The sequence below is a fragment of the Microtus pennsylvanicus genome, chromosome 7, assembly GCF_037038515.1.
Source record: "Microtus pennsylvanicus isolate mMicPen1 chromosome 7, mMicPen1.hap1, whole genome shotgun sequence".
Taxonomy (NCBI): domain Eukaryota; kingdom Metazoa; phylum Chordata; class Mammalia; order Rodentia; family Cricetidae; genus Microtus; species Microtus pennsylvanicus.
Window position 1 is genome coordinate 57,881,182 of NC_134585.1, and position 20,823 is coordinate 57,902,004.

At 48.9% G+C, this 20,823-nt stretch overlaps 1 protein-coding gene across 2 annotated transcripts in view; it reads right to left on the reverse strand.

The window, feature by feature from the left end:
• Rftn1 (raftlin, lipid raft linker 1) overlaps nt 1–20,823 on the reverse strand; it is a 202,333-nt gene that overhangs the window by 54,802 nt on the left and 126,708 nt on the right. For both annotated transcript variants that reach the window (XM_075980958.1, XM_075980959.1), the window contains exon 5: nt 4,264–4,642. In XM_075980958.1, the coding sequence (XP_075837073.1) occupies nt 4,264–4,642 (379 nt within the window). The remainder of the gene's footprint in view (nt 1–4,263; nt 4,643–20,823) is intronic.

Here is a 20,823-nt window from a genome sequence, read left to right on the forward strand (position 1 = left end):
CCAGGAAGGAAAGGGAGATGCTGCGTGAGGAGCCCCAGAAGTGCAGTGATGATACTGAGAGAGACCTGATCTCAGACACACAACCCTTTCAGTCAGCTCCTTCATTCACATGGAAACCAACCAAGAGAAACTGTCCAAAAATGATGTGCTGTCAAGTTCTCATGTCCCCCAAACTCCAGTCCACTTCTTACGTGAGCAGGGACCGAATTCTGAAGAGGAGCCTCGGGTCTGCTTAAATTCCCTTATCTGCTCTGTAAGTCTACCCTGACCCTGGCTGGAGCGTTTTTGCAGATGTGGGAGAGGCCTGTTTCTGAGAATGGCTGAAGGGCCGGGCTAGCAGAGAGTCCGGAGAGCATCAGCATGTCTGTCCTCCTTCCCTGTGGGGCCTCGCCACACTTCATTTAGGATTCTTCGCTCACCAAAGCCCTTGTGCCATGGTTGTTGCCTCACATGCTTGAGACTGACCTGAGCAGGACAAATGGAGGACATGGAGACCCGGGCTGGGACTGGCCAAGTGCAGGCTGAAGGTCCTTGCCATGCTGTAGGGAAGCAGGCAAAGGAAAGGCTTGCAGTTCTGAGTCCCATTCCGGGGCTTGCGTGCTGAGCTCTATAGTTCAGACGGAAACCTGCAGCTTGCTAGTCTGCAGTTATGGAATCAGAGAGCTGGAATATGTCAATGAGCCACAGGGGCTGCTTAGATTTCAGCTTCCAAGGAGAGTTCTAGTTTGGAAGAAACAGAATTGAGAACTGAATCTGAATTGTGGTCATCAAAAGCCAGACTTGGGGGAGCCAGCTGAACTGGAAGAATCAGTCTTAGCTGGGTGGGAACTGCAGGTGGCTCAGGTCATGGGCGGGTGGGGGGGACTGAGATGAAAACCTTCTCTTATGGTAAGGCTCTTGGTGCTGTGGCGGGAATCTGCCACCAAGGCTGCGACTCAAGCATGGGTGCCGGCACAGGCCACCTGACACGACAGCAAAGGACAGAGACCAGTGCGTTACCAGTCGATGGTAATGAAGTCACCCTTGCTGAAGGAGACCCAGACATAGGTACCACCAAGGTGTGACCTCCCACCACACCTAACTCTCAACTTCCACAGGAAGTTCTATGCCTGACAGAACCAGGTGCATCACTCAGAATTCCAGCCAGTGAGTGGCAGAGCCCAGAGGCTTTCAAACCTCTCACGCCTTGGGCTCATGTCCCAAATCTAGTAAGAAGTTAATATACTAGAACACAAAGTAGAAGCTGGTGACCACAGTTGGGGACATCAGGAGGAGTGCCTAGAAGGCCACTGAAAAGAGCCCTCTCAGTCAGAAAGGTGACTGACACCTCACCCCCGCTCTGACTGGCACCTTACGCTTAATCTGGCTGGCACACCCTGATGGATTTTGCTTCTTGAGCAAAGGTGTTGCTAGGGGTACTGGGGTTGTATTTCATAGGGATTTCATAACAACAGGAAGTTCCCAGATGAGAAATACAAGTAAATGAGCAAGAAGAACAAGAAGTGTATGGCTCCTGGACCACAACATAGGGATGGAGTCAGCCTACCTGCTCACCCTACCACAATGCAGGGATGGGGTCAGCCTACCTGCTTTCTCTAGACTCCTGGACCACACTGCAGGGATGGGTCAGCTCACCAGCTCTCCATATAACTCCTAGACCATGCTGTATGGGTGGGTCAGTTCACCTGCTCTTCCTACAGCTCCTGAAAGTCCACTGTGAACTGTCCCTGACTGGATCCACTCCTAACTGCTTCCTACATAGGAAGCAATTACCAGAGGAGGAGGAGGGACTAGGAGGGGCATCGAAATTCTTTCTGAATTGTCTTGCTGTAGTTGCCCACCTGGCAGAAACATTTCAACTTTCTTAGGGGGTTAGGGGTGGACCGACAGGAGGCAAAAGGAAAGCTGAAGAGGGTGTGGGATGGCGGGCTGGTTCTGGGTGCTGCGTGGATGTTTCCAAGACAGGACAGTGAACATAGGCCTCAGGGAAGAAATCAGCTAAACTCCATAGGAAAAGGCTCAGGAGAGAAGCTGGGGTCAGGCAAGGGCTATGACCTCTGGAGAAAGGGTCCTCAGTGTCCAGCCTTCAGGAAGGGAACTTGCCTTATCTAGAGCATGGGCGCCACAGTAGCCATCTCCTGTCACAGCTGTGGTGAGGAGCGATTGAGATAACACATGGGAAAACTGGACCAGTGCCCTCCGCTAGTAACTCGTGTTTATCAACTAACAGAATAAGCCAGCGAGGGGACAAGACGGTCTGTGAGCTGTTTGCAAGGCAGGGCCCAGGCTGTATGTGCCTATCTGGGGACTAAAATGGGCTTTGAGGCCTAAGCTTTTGCCTCTCATCAGTAGGAAATCCCAACCCCACTCACAGTTGGGCTGAGGCCTCTGTGATGCATTAACCCGCCACTTCCCAAAGGTCTGAGGCTGCAGGAGAGGACACAGCTCTGAGAATGCAGGAGAGGGCACAGCCCTGAGGCTGCAGGCCATGCACTCTGGCTGTTAGGGAGAGGTTCCCATACTCAGCCATAGGAGATCCTGGGCCCAGCGGGGCGCAAGGAGCCACAGGAAGGAATCAGGGTACTGGACATCTGAGAAGGGTCTTAGGAGAGGCCTCCCAGGGTCAAGGGTTGATTTTAGAAAGCAAAGAGAATTGGGGTCTAGGACAAAGGTGGGTTCCATGACACAGAGATCTCTGCACCCCTGACAGGCTCCCGGGATCCATGGCCTCCTTTCTCCTTAAGGCCAGATTCTGTGAGGGTGACACCGTGGAGCCAGGGCCCTGAATAGCATCTCAGACAGGGAAGTCCTTAGTACCAAGCACACATTGAGCCTTTAAAGGAAGCTACAGTCCCTTTATAGAAGAAGGTAGGGCATGTGTCCAGACCTAGCTAGAAGTTGTGCATAGACACTGGCTTCTTTCCCATGTTGCTGCTTGCCTCACATGGCTTCCATCTCTTGCTCCTGGGGTTCATGCCTGACCTGTGCCCTCATGTTCCTCATGGTTTCATAGACACCCTTCCTGCTTCTCAGAATTCAGTCCCATGAGTTTCTCAGGAGCTTTGCACGGGATCTAAGTATGAGCTACCATCAGGGTGGAATGAAAAATCGTATGAACAGCTCTAACCAAGGAGCTAGGTCTTGACTGAATTATAGCTCCACTACATCTCAGGACTGAGGCACCCCAGTCTCTCCTTTGGAGTGACCCTGCAGTTAGATCTCAGAACTGACTGTCTAGTAATTTTCTTCTCAAGAAGTTCTGACGTGGTCAAAGAAACCATTTCCCTACTCTCCACACACCCTTATCATTTGCAAGAGGACAACTTCAAGCACTAGTTAGTACAGCAGCAACGGTCACTAGAGACATGATACAGAAAGGTCTAAGCAGATGCCCTCTGAGGCTCTATGTGTATTCTATTATCAGACAACTCATGGCCACCTTCCAAAAGCCAAAGAGACCCCATTGCTAGCCTAAGGACCTCACTCAATGGATGTGGCTTCCAGCCAAAAGTAGAAAACCACAGAAGGCTTCAGGAAATCTTACCACCCTATCTATTACACAGGGAAGACCCAGCAGAGAGGTGTCATGGATGGTGTCAACCCCGCCTGCGGTCCCATGCTCGGTGTGCCATCTCCCAGTTGCAAGTGGTAAGCCCTGAATCATAGACCAGCACAGGAAGTACTAATAAAAGTTGGCTATTACACCTGTGCTGTTATGTGACGTCATCAATGCAACGGCCATTACCACTGACAAAGAAATCCCAGACTGGTAGCCTCTGTCTGGTGGAGCGTTTTCTCCATGGTGCCCACCTTTCAACTGCATACACTCCCTGCAATCCGGATGTTTGCATCCTAGCCAGCAGCACACTACTCTTGCATGGTGTGCCCTCCACAGCTTTCATGTACTCTTGTTTTAGGCAGACATTCAGAAGTGGAATGTCCAAGCTCATTGCAGAGTGGCCCACAAATGCTGCCTCTGTGAGGGCGGAGTAGTACCCGGCAACATGGCAGCATGGCATGAGACTATTTCATCTCAACCACTTTGGAGTCCCTGTAAGCCACTCTCATGGGCTTTGTTCCTCCCATGACCAACAACTGCTGCAGGGAAATAAGCAGCTATGCAGCCCAAATAGACTTTCTCTTGCTCAACGGACTGCCGTGTCTACACAGTAGCGCAACTTCTCTCTCCCTAGGCTCTGCGAAGTACTGAAAAGCCCTTAGTCTCTGTTTATGCAGGTCGAAACTCCTGGTGCTGACACTTACTCCTTGAGAGCAGCTCTTCATGTCCATTTGAGGGGTCACTGTCTGGTGCATCCAGTGCTGGGCTCAACTCCCGCAGAGGAAACTCATCAGCCTCTGTCCCTTCTGAGGGAGTGGGAATGCCAGGCTGCTGGGCGCTAGGCACCTCCCGGCTTGGGCTGGGCTCTGGTCTTTGGTTCATTCTGGCAGTGGCAGCATCCATATCCTTTGGGGTATCATTTTCCAAGGATGCATGGTCCCCAGAGGTATGTTTCCCATCCCTGGCATCCACAGCACTGTTGGCAATGGGAATTGATTGGCTGCTGCTGGCGGAGTTTGCAGAGGGCTGGTACTGAGGCACCGCACCAACGAACTTCAAGCCCCGACTTGCAGCTTCCTGTACCTGGGGGACAAAGGAAAAGAAGGAAGTGTTGTAAATAGGACACGGGCATGGTCAGGTACTAGGTCTCTGTAAATTCCTAGTGTAAACACAAGGACCACCAGGTTGCAGAGGCCTGGACAGGTAAGTCAGGCTGGTGGGTCACTGTTGGAAAACTTAAGTGTTTGTTGGGTTCTTTGTTTTGTTTCTCGAGACAGGGTTTCTCTGTGTAGCTTTGGAACCTGTCCTGGAACTGGCTCTGTAGACCAGGCTGGGCTTGAACTCACAGAGATCCACCTGCCTCTGCCTCCTGAGTGCTGGGATTAAAAAGGTGCACTACCACCATCTGACAAGCATTTGGTTATGGAAGCGTGTGCTCTGTGTGTGTGTGTGCACACCTGTGCACATGCACTTGTGCATTGCCATGTTACAGAAAGCTGTGAGCTGCCTGACATAGACAGATGCTGGGATCTGAACACTCAGGTTCTCTGCAAGAGCAGCAAGTGGTCTTTCTGCTCAGCCATCTCTACCCTTATGTTTTTATTTTTGAGACAGTGTGTCACTATGTAGTATTGGCTGGCTTTGGTCTAAAGTTCCTCCTGAGCATGCTTCCCTAGAGCTGGCATTATAGGAAGGAGCCACCGATACCTTTCCCCCCTTCTTGGTGTATTTGTATGACATATGGGTGCACATGTGTGCATGTGAGTATAGAGGCCAGAGGTCAATATCAGGAGTCTTTCCTTAGCTTCTCTCCATATTTATTTTTTGAAACTCATCTGCTTGTCTAGGCTGACTGACCAATGAGCTCCAGGGATCCACAGCTCCAGACACACCCTGTCTCTCCCCAGTACCCCAGCAGTAAAACTGTAGCATGAGTTGCCATTTTCAGTTTTTAACTGGAGTTTTGTGGATTCAAACCCAGATCCTCATGTTTTTGTGGAAGGCACTTTACCAGCTGATCAGCTCCCAGAACCTTTTACTTTCATTTTGTACGAGTCTGAGAAGGGGATCTGAGAGAATGAGCTCAGACAAAGAGAACTGGAAAGAGGAAGTTCTGTGGCTGGTCATACTTTCTACTCCATCACCGGCTTCCCGCCCACGAGGCTAGAGGACAAACTGCAGGACCACACTGCAACCTCTCGCTGCCAGGGGCAGCACGTGCTCAAAAGAACCTCCTTTGTAGACAGTAGTTTAGGCAGAGGACCAAGGTGGAGAATCTCATGGGCAACCTTCTCAGTGCTGCTTCCTCAGGCCTGAAGGAAGCCACGGCATCCCCCATACCATCTGTGACCCACAGCTAGAAGCAGGCCATTGATTCCCCAAGCCCTGGTATGCACCAGCTCACGTAAGGAACCAGCAGCTATTCCCTGAACTCCCAGAGCCGAAAGGAGGAGCCAGAAGATCAACCTCCAAGGTGTCTTGTAACACAGGACCTCTCCACAGAAATGGCCCCAAGCAGCTGAATTTAGTAGGAAGAACACTTAAAGGAAAACTGAAAGTAACAGTGTAATGAAACCAGGCAAATCAGCCCAAAGTAGAAGGGGGAATTCCGAGAGCTCCCCAGCAAGGATGCTCAAGCTGGGTGACCAACGAACAAGGAGGATGGCCTGGGAGCCACTGAGGTGTTAGTCTATGACCGCTACGTGGACTATCTCAGAAACTGAGGCTCTGCAGTCATCAGCCATCATGAGGAATCAGAAATAAGTTCCGGCATGGGGCTACTGGAGGAGTGACCTCCGAGCCCTCCTCAGCCCAACTCTGCTGAGTTACCTGGGGTCATCTTGTTCCACAGAGAAAAGTCTAGAAAAACTTCTACCACAGTTGCAGGCGTACACTCCAGTTTTTGGGGTTTTGTTTTGAATAAACTGTAGCCTGTGCCAGACAGAACAGTAACAGTAGTGGGTCTGCCGTGTGCTTGGCACTGCAGTGGCAATTACACGGCTGTTTTGTTTCATCGTTGTCTCCATTTTAGAAGAAGAAAACGAGGCTGAGGGGTGGAGAGTCCTGAGTGTGCAGTGAGGAGCCAGACCTGGGTCAAAGCAGACATGAGACCAGGCGGGCCCTCAGGCTTGTCTCCCTACACACCTGTGCTCCGTGTGCTGAGTGAATTGGCCTTGCTACCATAAACAGAAACCTGAGGGGAGCAACTTTAGGAAGACAGGCAACTGATCCTGGCTGATGAAGTCTGAGGTTTTAGTCCCTTGTAACAGGGGGCAGCTCACATTAGCGTGGCTAGGAAGTGGGGGAGGGGCGCCCGACTCACTAGCTTTCTTTAACTCCCTTTTTCTACAAGGCCCCAGCCTATCCAGTATTAGCTGTTCTAGAAGGACACCCTTGCACACAAACACATGCGCGCGCGCGCACACACACACACACAGAGGTGTACACACCATCACTGCTATGCATGTGTTCACCCACAGTCCCTCAGCAGGCTCAAATCACTCTTCAGAGGCCATGAGGAAACAGGAAGGGAAAACCCCAACAGTCCCTCTTTTAAATCATTAATCCATGATATTCACCTAGTTTTGAAATTATTCTGGCAAGCTTCTGAAAGATAAGACAGACAGCAAGCTTTCAAAAGAAAAGAACGAGGTGGTAATCATAAGAATGAACGGGGCTTCAGCTAAGGACAGCCACTGCTCACAAACCATAGCTCTGAGCTTCCCGACAAAATGGGCAAAAGTGGGCCTACTGCTCTGCCAGAAAAAACGGCCTTTCTTAATACAAGTCCACACAGGAGCCATGGCCACAGCAGGACTTGAAGACTTAGAAAGACTGAGCAGGGAGCCCCAGACCTGTTCCTCGGTGGGACAGGAAATCGTGGGCGGTGCAGACTTTCAGTGCCTCAGTGGTGTTTACAAATGAGAATGGAGAGTTGCTCCTAGCAGACAACGTAAGGAGAGTGCACTGCTCAGATCAGGGCATACCAAGGTTCTAGTGTCCACCATGACTGCCGGGCTCTTCTGCTAGTCTGGGGCTCTGGATTCTGCACTCAGTCCCTGCTAACCCCAGACTCTTGTGCCCTGAACTACTCTGGGCTGAATTTATCCTCTCAGCTTGTGTTCTCAGAGTCAAGTCCCCTGGCACCAGTATCCCCTAAGTAACGTGTGAGCAGTGTGAATTCTCAGATACTACAGACCTACTGAGTCAGCCATTTGGAGGTGAGTCCTGCAGTCCAGCGTGTGGCCCAGGACAGCCTTGCTTCTGTGCTGTAAGGCCCTCTGCACTAGCCTGGGGTATTCTGTACTGCTATGTTTGCAGTATTGGAGTGAGAGTCCAGTGGGGAGCCATGTTCAATGCGTACGAGTATGCCCTTCCTCCCGGGGTGAACTCTCTGAGAATGAGATGGTGGTGGACTATACTTCCTGTTCTGGAATTCAACAACCATCTACTCATTCTCTCTATTGGCCCAGATCAGCACACTGTGATCAGCACTAGGGAAGCTGAGGCAGGAGGATTACAAGTTTGAGGCCAAATTGGGTTACACAAAGTTTCCAAGGCTAGCCTAGGATACATAGTGAGACATCTCCAACACACACACACACACACATACACACAAACACACACACACACACTGGGGGACGTGGGAGGAGGCAGGGAGGGAGGAGAAGGGAGATCAGGACTATGAGCATTGAGCTGTCATTATATAATAGAAGGGGACTGAGGTATGGATTGTGGGAGAGCTGAAGAAGCCATTCCTGAAAGCATTAAAGACTGGTTTAATTTTTACAATATTATGCTTCATATAGCCTACTCCAAAACTAAATCTGAGAAAGGCTTTGAAGAATAAACAGAAGTTTACCACATATTTGAGGGAAGGAAGGTAGAAAAAAAATCTACATCAAAGGCAAGAAAAAAAATTACCCACAGCAGAGGTCTGAAGATGGGTAACAGCCTGATGTGATACAGAAACTTGAAATATTTTCTGAAACATGACATGAGCATCCAGGAGCAGCCAGAAAGCAGAAGGCTCGAACACCCCACATGCCTCAGTAGAGGCTCACCCCACATGTCTCAGTAGAGGCTCACCCCACATGTCTCAGTAGAGGCTCACCCCACATGTCTCAGTAGAGACTCACCCCATAGGCCTCAGTAGAGGCTCACCCCACATGTCTCAGTAGAGGCTCACCCCACATGCCTCAGTAGAGGCTCACCCCACATGCCTCAGTAGAGGCTCACCCCACATGCCTCAGTAGAGGCTCACCCCTCATGCCTCAGTAGAGGCTCACCCCACATGCCTCAGTAGAGGCTCACCCCACATGCCTCAGTAGAGGCTCACCCCATAGGCCTCAGTAGAGGCTCACCCCACATGCCTCTACCCCATAGGCCTCAGTAGAGGCTCACATCCACACACTGGCAGCACATCCCTGACACTCCCACTCTGGTAACTGTGGAAGCAAAGGGTAGAGTCTAGGGGGAAAGCACAAGGTTTCTTCAAATCATCTTTTATCTCAAACATCAGTATGAATTTAATGTGCCACATCATGGCACTGCAAACATGTACCCCGTCACGGTACTGTAAGCACACTCCATGTCACGGTACTGCAAGCACGCACCTGACACGGTACTGCAAGCACGCGCCCTGACACGGTACTGCAAGCACGCACCTGACACGGTACTGCAAGCACGCACCTGACACGGTACTGCAAGCACGCACCTGACACGGTACTGCAAGCACGCGCCCTGACACGGTACTGCAAGCACGCGCCCTGACACGGTACTGCAAGCACGCACCCAAACACAGTACTGCAAGCACGCACCTGACACGGTACTGCAAGCACGCACCTGACACGGTACTGCAAGCACGCACCTGACACGGTACTGCAAGCACGCACCTGACACGGTACTGCAAGCACGCACCTGACACGGTACTGCAAGCACGCACCTGACACGGTACTGCAAGCACGCACCTGACACGGTACTGCAAGCACGCGCCCTGACACGGTACTGCAAGCACGCGCCCTGACACGGTACTGCAAGCACGCACCCAAACACAGTACTGCAAGCACGCACCTGACACGGTACTGCAAGCACGCACCTGACACGGTACTGCAAGCACGCACCCAAACACAGTACTGCAAGCACGCACCTGACACGGTACTGCAAGCACGCACCTGACACGGTACTGCAAGCACACACCCAAACACAGTACTGCAAGCACGCACCTGACACGGTACTGCAAGCACGCACCTGACACGGTACTGCAAGCACGCACCTGACACGGTACTGCAAGCACGCACCTGACACGGTACTGCAAGCACGCACCCTGACACGGTACTGCAAGCACGCACCTGACACGGTACTGCAAGCACGCACCCAAACACAGTACTGCAAGCACGCACCTGACACGGTACTGCAAGCACGCACCCTGACACGGTACTGCAAGCACGCACCCAAACACAGTACTGCAAGCACGCACCTGACACGGTACTGCAAGCACGCACCCTGACACGGTACTGCAAGCACGTGCCCCTTTCAGGGGTTGCTGGAGTGAAATGCACCCTCCATCTGAAGCCCCCTAGGAATCCACCTCCTCGGACAATGAAGCATCTCCTGTGTAACTGCAGCTCGGGCATCCATCCACAGGTGGGCTCCTGTGGAATGGTGAGGCCATAGGATACTTCCCAAGGGCTCAGCACAGGCTGCCCAGAAAGAATAAGCCACCTCGTCAGCCAGAAGACTGCATTTCCTTTTCATAAAGATCAATATCTGGGACCAGAGAAATGGGCCTGTGGTTAAGAGCACATACTGCTCTTGCAGAGGAACCAGGCTCAGTCCCAGCACCCAAGCCTGAGGATGTAAACCATCTATAACTCCAGTTTCAGGGAATTAGATGCCCTCTTTTGGCCTTCACAGGTACCTGCACTCATCCACACATACCCATAGACATGACACATAATTAAAAATAAAACGAAATACCTTTTTTCCCCCTAGGAACCCCGATCTCCTGGTGTCTCCCCTCCCCCGTGCAGACACTTCCATTTCTCTTTCTCAGAAAATCATCTGACCAACTCTGTGGCTAATCAGAGTCCTGTGATTATTCAACACCTTTTCAGAACAAGTCTCAAGTGCATACTAAGGACAAGCATTGCTGCTACTGATCACGGTTCATCCAGGGCCACCAGCTCCCATCAGCCCCACTCTCTCCAGGTGACTCTAATCCTGTAGTTGCAGCGTTGATCTTGTTAATTACCCCACATTTGTGCCTTTAGTCCTGACTGTCCTTGCAACTGAGCAGTAGCGCTGGTAAACCCAGCTGCTGGACCACCGCCCACTGTGCTCTGAATCTGGAGACATGGTTCCTCCCTTTCCTGCCTACCTACACACTCATGCTGCCAGACCTACACATCCTGCCAGGCTCCTCCCTCCCCTGCTGCATACAGCCAAGGTCACTTTCCTCCAACTACAGCTGGACATCATGAGAAATTCATGCCTGAGAGCAAATCAGTATGAAGTCGTCAGTAACCTGGTCACCTCGGCTGCGGAGCTCCAGACTATCACATGCACAATCACAACCATAATGAGGCAAAACAGCAATTAACACTGTATAACTCGTCTACGGAGTGCATCTGTATGCATCCTATTAGGGCTCCAAACAAGTCCTTATATCAGAGGAAGCCCGACAGACTTCCCAGAGCTCAGAAGCAATGCTAACTCACCATGAGTACCTTGAGCCTGGACTGGAAGCCTTTCTCTCACACTATGCAGACTCTGCTGAGATGCCCATGTGCCTGATGCCAGTGTGACTTCATGTCACGCCGGCCCTATCCTTGCCTCTGCTGCCTTCAGGGAACACTAGAAACTTCTGGGTAGGTATCAAGAGCTAAGTACCAACATTTGGACTGAGACAAGTGTTGAACTTCATCCAACACTTTCTATCATGTTAGAATAAACTCCATGGTAACGGAAGCAGGATGTCTGACAAAAGGTGTCTTCTGAAATTTCATTATAATTTGTGAGATTCTTAACTCATTATAAAAGAAAAATCAACTTTGGTTACACTACCAAGGAATCATTTTTATTATACTCACTACACACACACACACACACACACACACACACGCCCACATACACACATACACACACACACGCCCACATACACACATACACATATGCACACACACCACTCCCAGAACATCTAAAATGGACTAGTGGTTTCTTCTGTTTTAGAATGGGTATCTGTGTTTGAGTACATGTACCAGCCACTGTGAAACCACTGAGAACCAAGGCATGGCCCAGGCTTACTTCCTAAATCCTAACAGCTGTGGGTAATGTGGGAGAGAGACACAAAGCCTCTGCTCACACAGACAGATGGGCACCCGCTACAGGGTGCTACAGGCAAAGTCAGAGACAGTTTCAAAGCTGCCATCTGAACCCAACAAGGAAGGTGCCACAGTTAATTTCGTGTCACCCCATCTATACTATGCTGATCAGTTGCTTGGCAAAGTATTATGCTAACCCAAATACTGCTAAAAGGGTAATTTAAAGGTATGACTGACACCCACAATCAGCCGACTTTCCATAAAGTAGGTCAGTTCCACAATGCAATGGGCCTCAACTAATCAGCTGAAGGCTTGATGGCTGAGTCTTATACACTGAGTCCAGGACCTAGAGGCTGGTGAGGCCTGAGGGCTTTGGTGCTTGCTTCCACCCAGCTAACAAACCTGCCACCATGTGTTGAGAAGTGCTCCATACTTATCAAAGAAAATTACAGCTTATAGTTGGTAGACTTATTTCCAACAAATTATAAGAGTATCTATCTTTATGACAAGCTTGATGAATGTCAACAGCTGATTAACAAAGGAAATCAACACTCACTGTTAAAAAAACATTAAAAGAGATGTCGTATCCAATATGATAGCTCCTAGCCATATGTGGCTATAAAATTAACTCAAATAAGAACATTCACTAGTGACTTTTTACTGGAAGGCAAATATCTGGAAGATTTCTGTGGTGACTGAAAGTTCTACCTGGAACAGTTGCTATGGAGAATGACTCATCATAGAAATGATGGGGGCTGGAGGTAGGGCTCAGTGGGGACGGCATGCACCCCTCTTACAGATGATTCGAGTTTGGTTCCCAGTCCCCACACCTGAAACTACAGCTCCACATGATCCAACGTGCTCTTCCGGCTTCATCAGGTACCCACACTCATGTATACACCCACACACAGACACATATCCAGACACAGGATTTTAAAATTTGGAAGTACAAAATGTTAGAAAGTATCTAAGGCATATGATACACCCCAAATACTCTTTAGGCCAGACTATAGTCCACTCTAACCCTCCCCAAAATCATGGCTCTTCTGGGGACCAAGTGTGCAAACAGAGCTACAAACTGTGTATGTCAGGACTGGCGCAAAAACTGCTGTTCTGGGTTGCACAGTTTACATGAGTCTTTACGGTGAATATTTTATCACGTACGCATAGCCCTTCCCATTTTTGTCACCTCAACTGACGCGGCTTTCTGAAAAGGCAGCCTCAAAATGACACTCACTGTGCTCACATGTGAAGCCTGCCTTTAGGGGTGTATTGACACTTAGCTTCCGGAACAGGGTGTTCTGCCAGGCATTACTGCATGCGTATGAGCAGGCCACGAGGGAGAACCCAGAGATGAGTGCTGCTGGTGCTGGTGCTGCTGGTGGTGCTACTGGTGGTGGTATTTTCTATGGTGACCCAAACTTTCAGGAGTGAATCTCAGGCAAGCAGCCTGAAGACCTAATGCTTCGGACCCAGCTCTGCACCTCGCTCCTTTTACTCATCTAAGCATCATCTATAACATGGGGATGTAATTCTCATTCAATTAATCATCTACCACTACCCGCTATAATGGATGGGGCTAGGTCCTGAGAAAACAGAAAAATGGCAATACTCTACCATCTTGGATGCCATATCATCTGAGAAACACTAGTCTACTTTTTCACTTGTCTTGAACTGCCTATACTCAACTGGACGTGCCTGTCGCTAGTTCTGAGGTCACCAGTGGGTTGCAGATGATTCTCTGCTATCCAGGGTGAGTTGGGAGAAAGCAGGAGTTAGCTGTGCAGCAAAACAAATCTCCTTAAACAACAGGAAGAGGCTAGAGAGATTGATCAGTAGTCTGTGAGAACCCACATGGCAGCTCATAACTGTCTGTAACTACAGTTATAGGGGATCCAGTATCATCTTCCAGACTTCACAGGCACTAAACAAGTGTGTGGTGTACATACACACATGCAGGCAAAACATTCACATATATGAGTGTGTGCGTGTGTGCGCGCATGCACACACAAAATAAAGAAAAGGAAAGAGCAGGTAAGACCCAGAGTACCACTGTGTATGAAGAAGGGATTCACCTCGGGAAAGCTCTGTTGAGGGCAGGCATTCCCAGCGAGAGGAAGTCTGCGTACCTGCAGTGTCTGGGTAGGTGCCTGTAGTTTCACACCACAGAGAGTGGGGTGTATGTGGGGCTACATGTCAGTACAAGCTGAGGGCAGTACTACTGAACTCCCAACCATCAAGATTTTCAGCCAGCTTTTGGGGTCTCCCTGAACCAAACCCACCTGAAGATACCAGCTCCATTTCAGAAGTTTAAATGACAATGAAAAGAGGGACGGAGACAACAGGGGATTCCTGAGGGGTGACTGAGGCTTCAGAACTCCAACACCATGTCGTGGGCAAGGCAAGAGCTGGACTTAGCCCTGGAACTGGCACCTCCAGCCCTCCCAGGAAACGTCCTCCACCCCATCCCCCACTTCTATTTGCTGGCATCATCCTTATCTGCGGCGAGTTTCCTTCATACAGCAAAGCCATGGCATTGCCAACTTGCCACTTTTCCTGCCAATAGCTTAGACACCGGAGACAAGAACTGTAAACTTCCTGGTATCCACAGGAAATATTCCAGGGGCTGGGCCTACTCAGTGCAGCTACAACACAACCCCTACCTATGCCTTAGGCTCTGAAACACGCAAGGGCCAGACGATCAGGACACTTGCTGCTATAGTGTCTTCTAGCTATGACAGAGATGGATGCCTACACATGACTACTGCCAACACCAGCTGACATGCAGTGCAGATGGGGATGAAGAGCTGCTGAGAGGAGACTGACTCTACTTTCTCCAGGGTGAGTTCCCCGGCACGTCGTCCCATCCCAGATGGCCAGCCCTAAACGTAAACATTTGCATGAGTAACACTAAGTAGGAGCATTATGGTGTGAGGGTGTGAGAAGTCATAAATTTGAGAGAGTAGGAGGAACATGGAAGGGGAGGGCTAAGGGATATAAATATACAGTATTCATGAATTTTAATTATTAAAAATTAAAATTTTAAATTATGAAAAAAAGATCTCAGGGAACAACTTTGATTGGTCCAGCTTAGGTCAGGTGTCTAGCTCTGGGCCAATCAGCACTGACCTGAGAGCAGGGCGGTTCCCAGGGAAATCACACAGCTGTATACTGTGACTTTCAACAATTACTGGCTTACGGCAGACAAAATACGCTTGAATACTGTCACATGTCCATCACGTGGGGGGAAGCAAAGCTCGTGTTTTGTTCATGCCTCTTCCATGAACAGGAACTTACGAGACTACGAGGCAAATGCTACAAAAGAGAAGAAATATTTAGCTCATACAGAGCCAAGCAGCTAAATTTGCATCCAGCACATGGATGTAGTTTCAGTCAAACCTGTTTCTGTTCCCTTGTTCTAGGGAGTTGCTGTCTGGCATAGGCACAGCATGTAACTGCTTCCCAGAGAACGCACGGCCTCCACCAGGTCTGCCCAAGACTGTCCACTGAAACACTTTCTGGAACTAACCTCCTCCCAGCCTATTTGGCAACCACCCCTGACACACCTACTAGCCCCACAAATCACCCCTCAGAGCTTGCCCATCTGTAGCAGGAGCACACACCTGAGCACACATGAGGGTGTAAATGTTCAGACAAGGAACTTCAAGCAAAGCAAAGGCCCCAAATCAAGAAAACTTCTATCCTTCAGGTCAGAGCTCATAGGAAAATATTGGGCAGGGGGAAAGCCTCCCCCAACTGAAGGAAGACCCCTGCTTTATGACATCCTGGTACATATCAGAAAAAGAGGCTGGGGGCCAGAAGTCACAGTTCAGTGCCTTCTTCTAAGAGCCATCCATCCTTGTGGATGACCAGGAGGAGAGGCAGGCATCTGCTTCCCGGGAGACCTAGCTCTGGACTCTGATATGGTAAACAGCTGCTCATCATTGCCTAAAGCAACTAATGGTGCCAGGATCGAGACTGAAGAGATGACTCAGGAGTTAAGAGCAGTCGCTGCTCTGCAGAGGAGCTGGGCTCAGTTCCCAGAGCCCACATGATGGTTTACAACCATCCTTAATTTCAGTCTCAGGGGCCTTCTTCTGACCACACTGGGCACTAGGCACACATACACATGAAGTGTGTGTGTGTGTGTGTGTGTGTGTGTGTGTGTGTGTGTGTGTGTGTGTGTTGGAGGGGGGTGTCTTGCTTTTACTCTCAACACACTCCATTCCTGACTTCACTCTGCAGACTCCAGCCCAGTGACCCTCCTGAACTGGGACTTGTCCCCTCTCAGGCAGGGTCCCAGCCCTATCTTCTCCCTACCACCTTCATGAACCCTGTTTTTTCTGCCTCTCAGAGCTTGTTCCTCCTAGAGGGGGCTGAGCATTTACAGATCTCCACATCTTGGATGCTGTTCCCCACAAGGTTCCAATGGCTTGTTTCTCCAACTGAACAAAATCCCTGCGGGGACAGCGACTTGGTCTGTTCTCTGTGACGTTCCCACAATCGGTCTTGCATGCACAAGTAACAAGTATGTGTACATTTGTGCAAGGAATGGAGGGAAAGTTCTATCCCACAATTCCAGGTTACAGCTCATCATTACGGGGAACTCAAGCAGCCAGGCACACCACAGCCACGGTCAAGTGCAGAGAGAAAACTGCATGCAGGTCTACCTTGCTCTCACTGGCTTTCTTCTCTCTTAGAGTGTTCATGGGCCCCTTCCAGGGACTCGAACCACTGACAGCGGGCTGGGTCTTCAATTAACACTCAAGAAAACCTTCTAGAGATAAGCTCAGAAACCAACCTGGTCTGGAGGATAATTCCTCAATGAAGGACCTTTTCCCAGGAGTTCCAGGCTGTGCCAAGTTGACAATTAAAGCCAACTATCATAGGGCCTGGTTGCTTAGATTTTTGTCAACTTGACACAGCTATAGCTACCTGGGAAGAAAAAAAATCTCAATTGGGAAAATATCTTCCACCATAAGGCCTGCAGGCAAGTCTTTGGGGGCATTTTCTTCATTAATGATTGGAATGGGTGGTGGCATCCCTGGGCAGGTTGGTTCTGGGCTGCATGAAAACACAAGCTGAGTGAGCCATGGAGGTTAAGCAGTGTTCCTCCATGGCCTCTGTTTCAGTTCCTGCCCAGATAGTTCTTCCTATGGACTGGGATTGGAATGTGTAAGCCAAAGAGACCCTTTACTTCCCTACACTGGTCTGAGTCAACATTCATCACAGCAATAGCACGTAGCCTAGAATATGCCCAGGCATTTTGAAAATGTGATCACTTAATATTTTGAAACCCTACATACTATTGGTTATTCCTAGCATCTTTTTTGTTTTTGTTTTTTTTTTTGAGAATACCAATGAAAGGTTTTATTATATTATGTCTGTGGCCAGCAGCATAGTAGTATAAAAAAAATAAAAACAACAACAATAATAACTCCAAGGAATCCTTGTCCACTTAATTGTCCAGTATTTTTGACACTTTCATATGTATCAAGGTAATTATAAACAATTCCTGCCTTCATGGAACTACTGGTGTGAGGGAGGCAGTGTTTTTTTTTGGAATATATATATATATATATATATATATATATATTTTAAGATTTATTTATTATGTATACAGCATTCCTTCCATGTATGCTTGCATGCCAGAAGAGGGCATCAGATCCCATTATAGATGGCTATGAGCCACCATGTGGTTGCTGGGAATTGAACTCAGGGCCTCTGGAAGAGCAGTCAGTGCTCTTAACCACTGAGCCATCTCTCCAGCCCCAGTTCGTGTTTCTTTTTTTTTTTTTTTTAGTGTTGTACTTAAAAGTTTATTTTGGGATAACTTATATCTTAGGATTTCTAAATAAATACAACATTTTTTTCTTTTCTTTTTTTTTGGGGGGGGGGTTGAAGTGTACGCCCCCTATAATGGCATGTTCCTCCCTGAGATATCTGCTTTCTGTTCTGCGTCTCCTGTGAAAATGGACATAGAGTGTTGTCATTCGCCAGTGTACGCTCCATGACTAGCATAACTCACACCAGGCAAAGAATGAACACATCCAAGAGCATGGAAAAGGAATGCCCAAAAGGCTTGGAAAGCAGAAACATTTACAGGACAAAGTGATAGCCAAGCTGAATAAACAATATAATATAGGAAAAAGATTTGTAGTTTAGGTTGAAAGGAATAAATTTTCTGAAGTCTTTTTTGTTTTTGTTTGTAAACAAAGTCTTTCTCTGTAGGGCAAACTGGCCTAGAATTTACTAAGTGGTCCAGGCTAGACTTGAACTCAAAATCCCCCCTCCTCTGTTTCCTCAGTGCTGGGGTTACAGTGTGTACCACCATCCCAGGCTCTCCCTGTCATCTTCACAGCAAAGAAAACTCAGACCTAGAGTAACTGAAGAAGCCCCAAGGCTCAGGGTGCAGCTCAAGGAAGCATTACTAAGACCATGAAGCATCATCTGGGTTTCTAATCATCTTTTAACAACTCAGGTCAGTTTCCCTTTCAAGAAGAAGAAAGTGGCAGCAAATTCCACCCCAAACAGCCATCCAGCCAGCCCTAGGAGGTGCTGAGTTGACAACCCCAATTTTATACTTTAGTAACAGCAGAGACCCTGAAATGACAAGCTGGGGGGCTCTGGACACCAGGGGCTTATTATAACTCCTGGGAGTTTTCTAGAAATCCATCTTTAAAGTCTTCATGGAACTCAAACCTTGGCAGTACGTTAATAATGAGGCAAGGAAGCATAGACTTAAGAGTGTAACCAGGAGCAGACGCTTGCCTTTGCACCTCGATGCTTTCATACCAGCCTTTCCCCACCATTCCCTGATTTACATGGGCGTCCGTGACGTAATGAGAGGCACGACACCAGAATGCCAAGATGCTGCAACTGGGCACCATCACGCTTGGTTTAACCCTTGGTTTAAAAGCCTATTTAAAATAATTCCCTGAGTCCAAACTAACAACAATACAACCTGGCCTTAATTGTGCTTCCAAGTTCCCAGGCAAATGCCACTGTTTATAACTAGGAGCTTGGAGCTGATTTCTATTCCAATGTGCTGAAAATAAATGGATGTTTTATTATTCCTTAGTAAATACCCTGGGGAACATAGGGATGGTTTTGGGAGATGGAAATGACTTGAGAGAATTTAATAAACCATGAAGAGAGATCCCTTTGTGTAACAACAGGTTATTTGGGGAAAGAGGGGAGATCTGGGGATGTACACGATTAAAAGTTATTGCTGATCTCAAAAAATGCTTACATTTAATGCTCAACACACACACACACACAGACACACACACACACACACCATTTCCTCCTATTCCCTTTCCTCTCCCACTTTTTCATGTTACCCTCTCCTGCTCCGTCTGAGTTCATGGCCCTTTTCCTTTAACTGCCACCATCACATATTTGTATGAATGAAGATACATAAATACGACTCGTTGAACCCACTCAGCATTTCTGGTATGTAAATGACCCCAAGGATGACCACTTAGAAATGGACAACCAATTTGGGGTTCATCCACGGGGCGTATATTTCTCCCTTGCTCAGAAGTTCTTAGAATGCTCAATTTCTTAACTTTATTTTTGGTTTTGGATGCATTCTATTTCGCCCTACATGGTCTCAGAGTTCTTTCCTGGTAGAATGTTTTGAATACGAGCTCACTGCATCTGAACCCCTGTGAGTGAAGAGCTGTGTTCTTCAAGATGCCACTCCCACACCAAGAGACAGAGTCTGTAGAAGTGTCCTGTACTGGAATCAGTGTGGGTGCTTGTGATACTTCTACCCATGAGTGAGGTGGAGGATCACGTGACAGCTGAGGTGGACTGTGTTCCAAAAACTCCCACCTTCTTATCTTAGAGTCCGGCTGTCAGGATTTAAGGAAGTCCAAGTAGGCAGAGACCACAAGCTAGTGTGGAATTTCCAGTCACCACCACCCCGTGGGAGCACATGGGGGCTACCTCTGCTGAGTTCTGCCCCACAGACACCAGCCATACCACCCTATGGGAGCACACAGGGTTATCTCTGCTGAGTTCTGCCCCACAGACACCAGCCACACTACCCCGTGGGGTTCTCTGCTGAGTTCTGTCCCACAGACCCCAGCTGCCACCACCCTGTGGGAGCACATGGGGGCTACCTCTGCTGAGTTCTGCCCCATAGACACCAGCCATACTACCCTATGGGAGCACACAGGGTTATCTCTGCTGAGTTCTGCCCCACAGACCCCAGCTGCCACCACCCCGTGGGAGCACATGGGGCTACCTCTGCTGAGTTCTGCCCTGCCTGACAACATGGGGCAGAACAAATGGTTTTTATTGTTGTAAGCCAATACCCTTAGGTGGCAGATACACAGTAACAGACTTCTCTGTGTCTCTCTTACTTCCTCCCTGACACCTGTAGCCCTCGCTCCTTGGGTTTTCTGAGGCACTTTCTCACTTGGTAGGCCAGCCTCCTGAGTGGTGGAACCTCAGGCATCTCACTCATTCAACATCTTACAACGAGCCTCACTAATACAGCTCCAGAAATGATTCCAGACTGCAATGACTTCTTTGATTAAACACCCGATCCTCCATAAAAGATTGAGTCAGCAGTACCTTCAAATATGCAGACATGTAAACGAAAAGAACGCAAATGTCCCTTAGGAGTGGGCCTGCAGGGTTGGAGAGCCTCTACCACAGATGTAGGTGGATACTGCCCTGTGCTGAGGCTTACACTCTGCATGGGTTCAGCAAGCTTGTAGGCAAACTCAGCCTTGCTTTTGTTTATCACAAGTTACAAATGTGCAGAGCACGAATTAATGATGATCTGTACTATTCAAGAGTGACAGGACGACAGAACTATTCCTATCTTCCCAGGCACACAAGGAAACGAAAGGATCACAGAGCCCTCGAGCTCAAGGCTTAGGCAGCACAAGGAGAAGCTCCCGTTACTTTCTGGGGAATGTCTCAGAA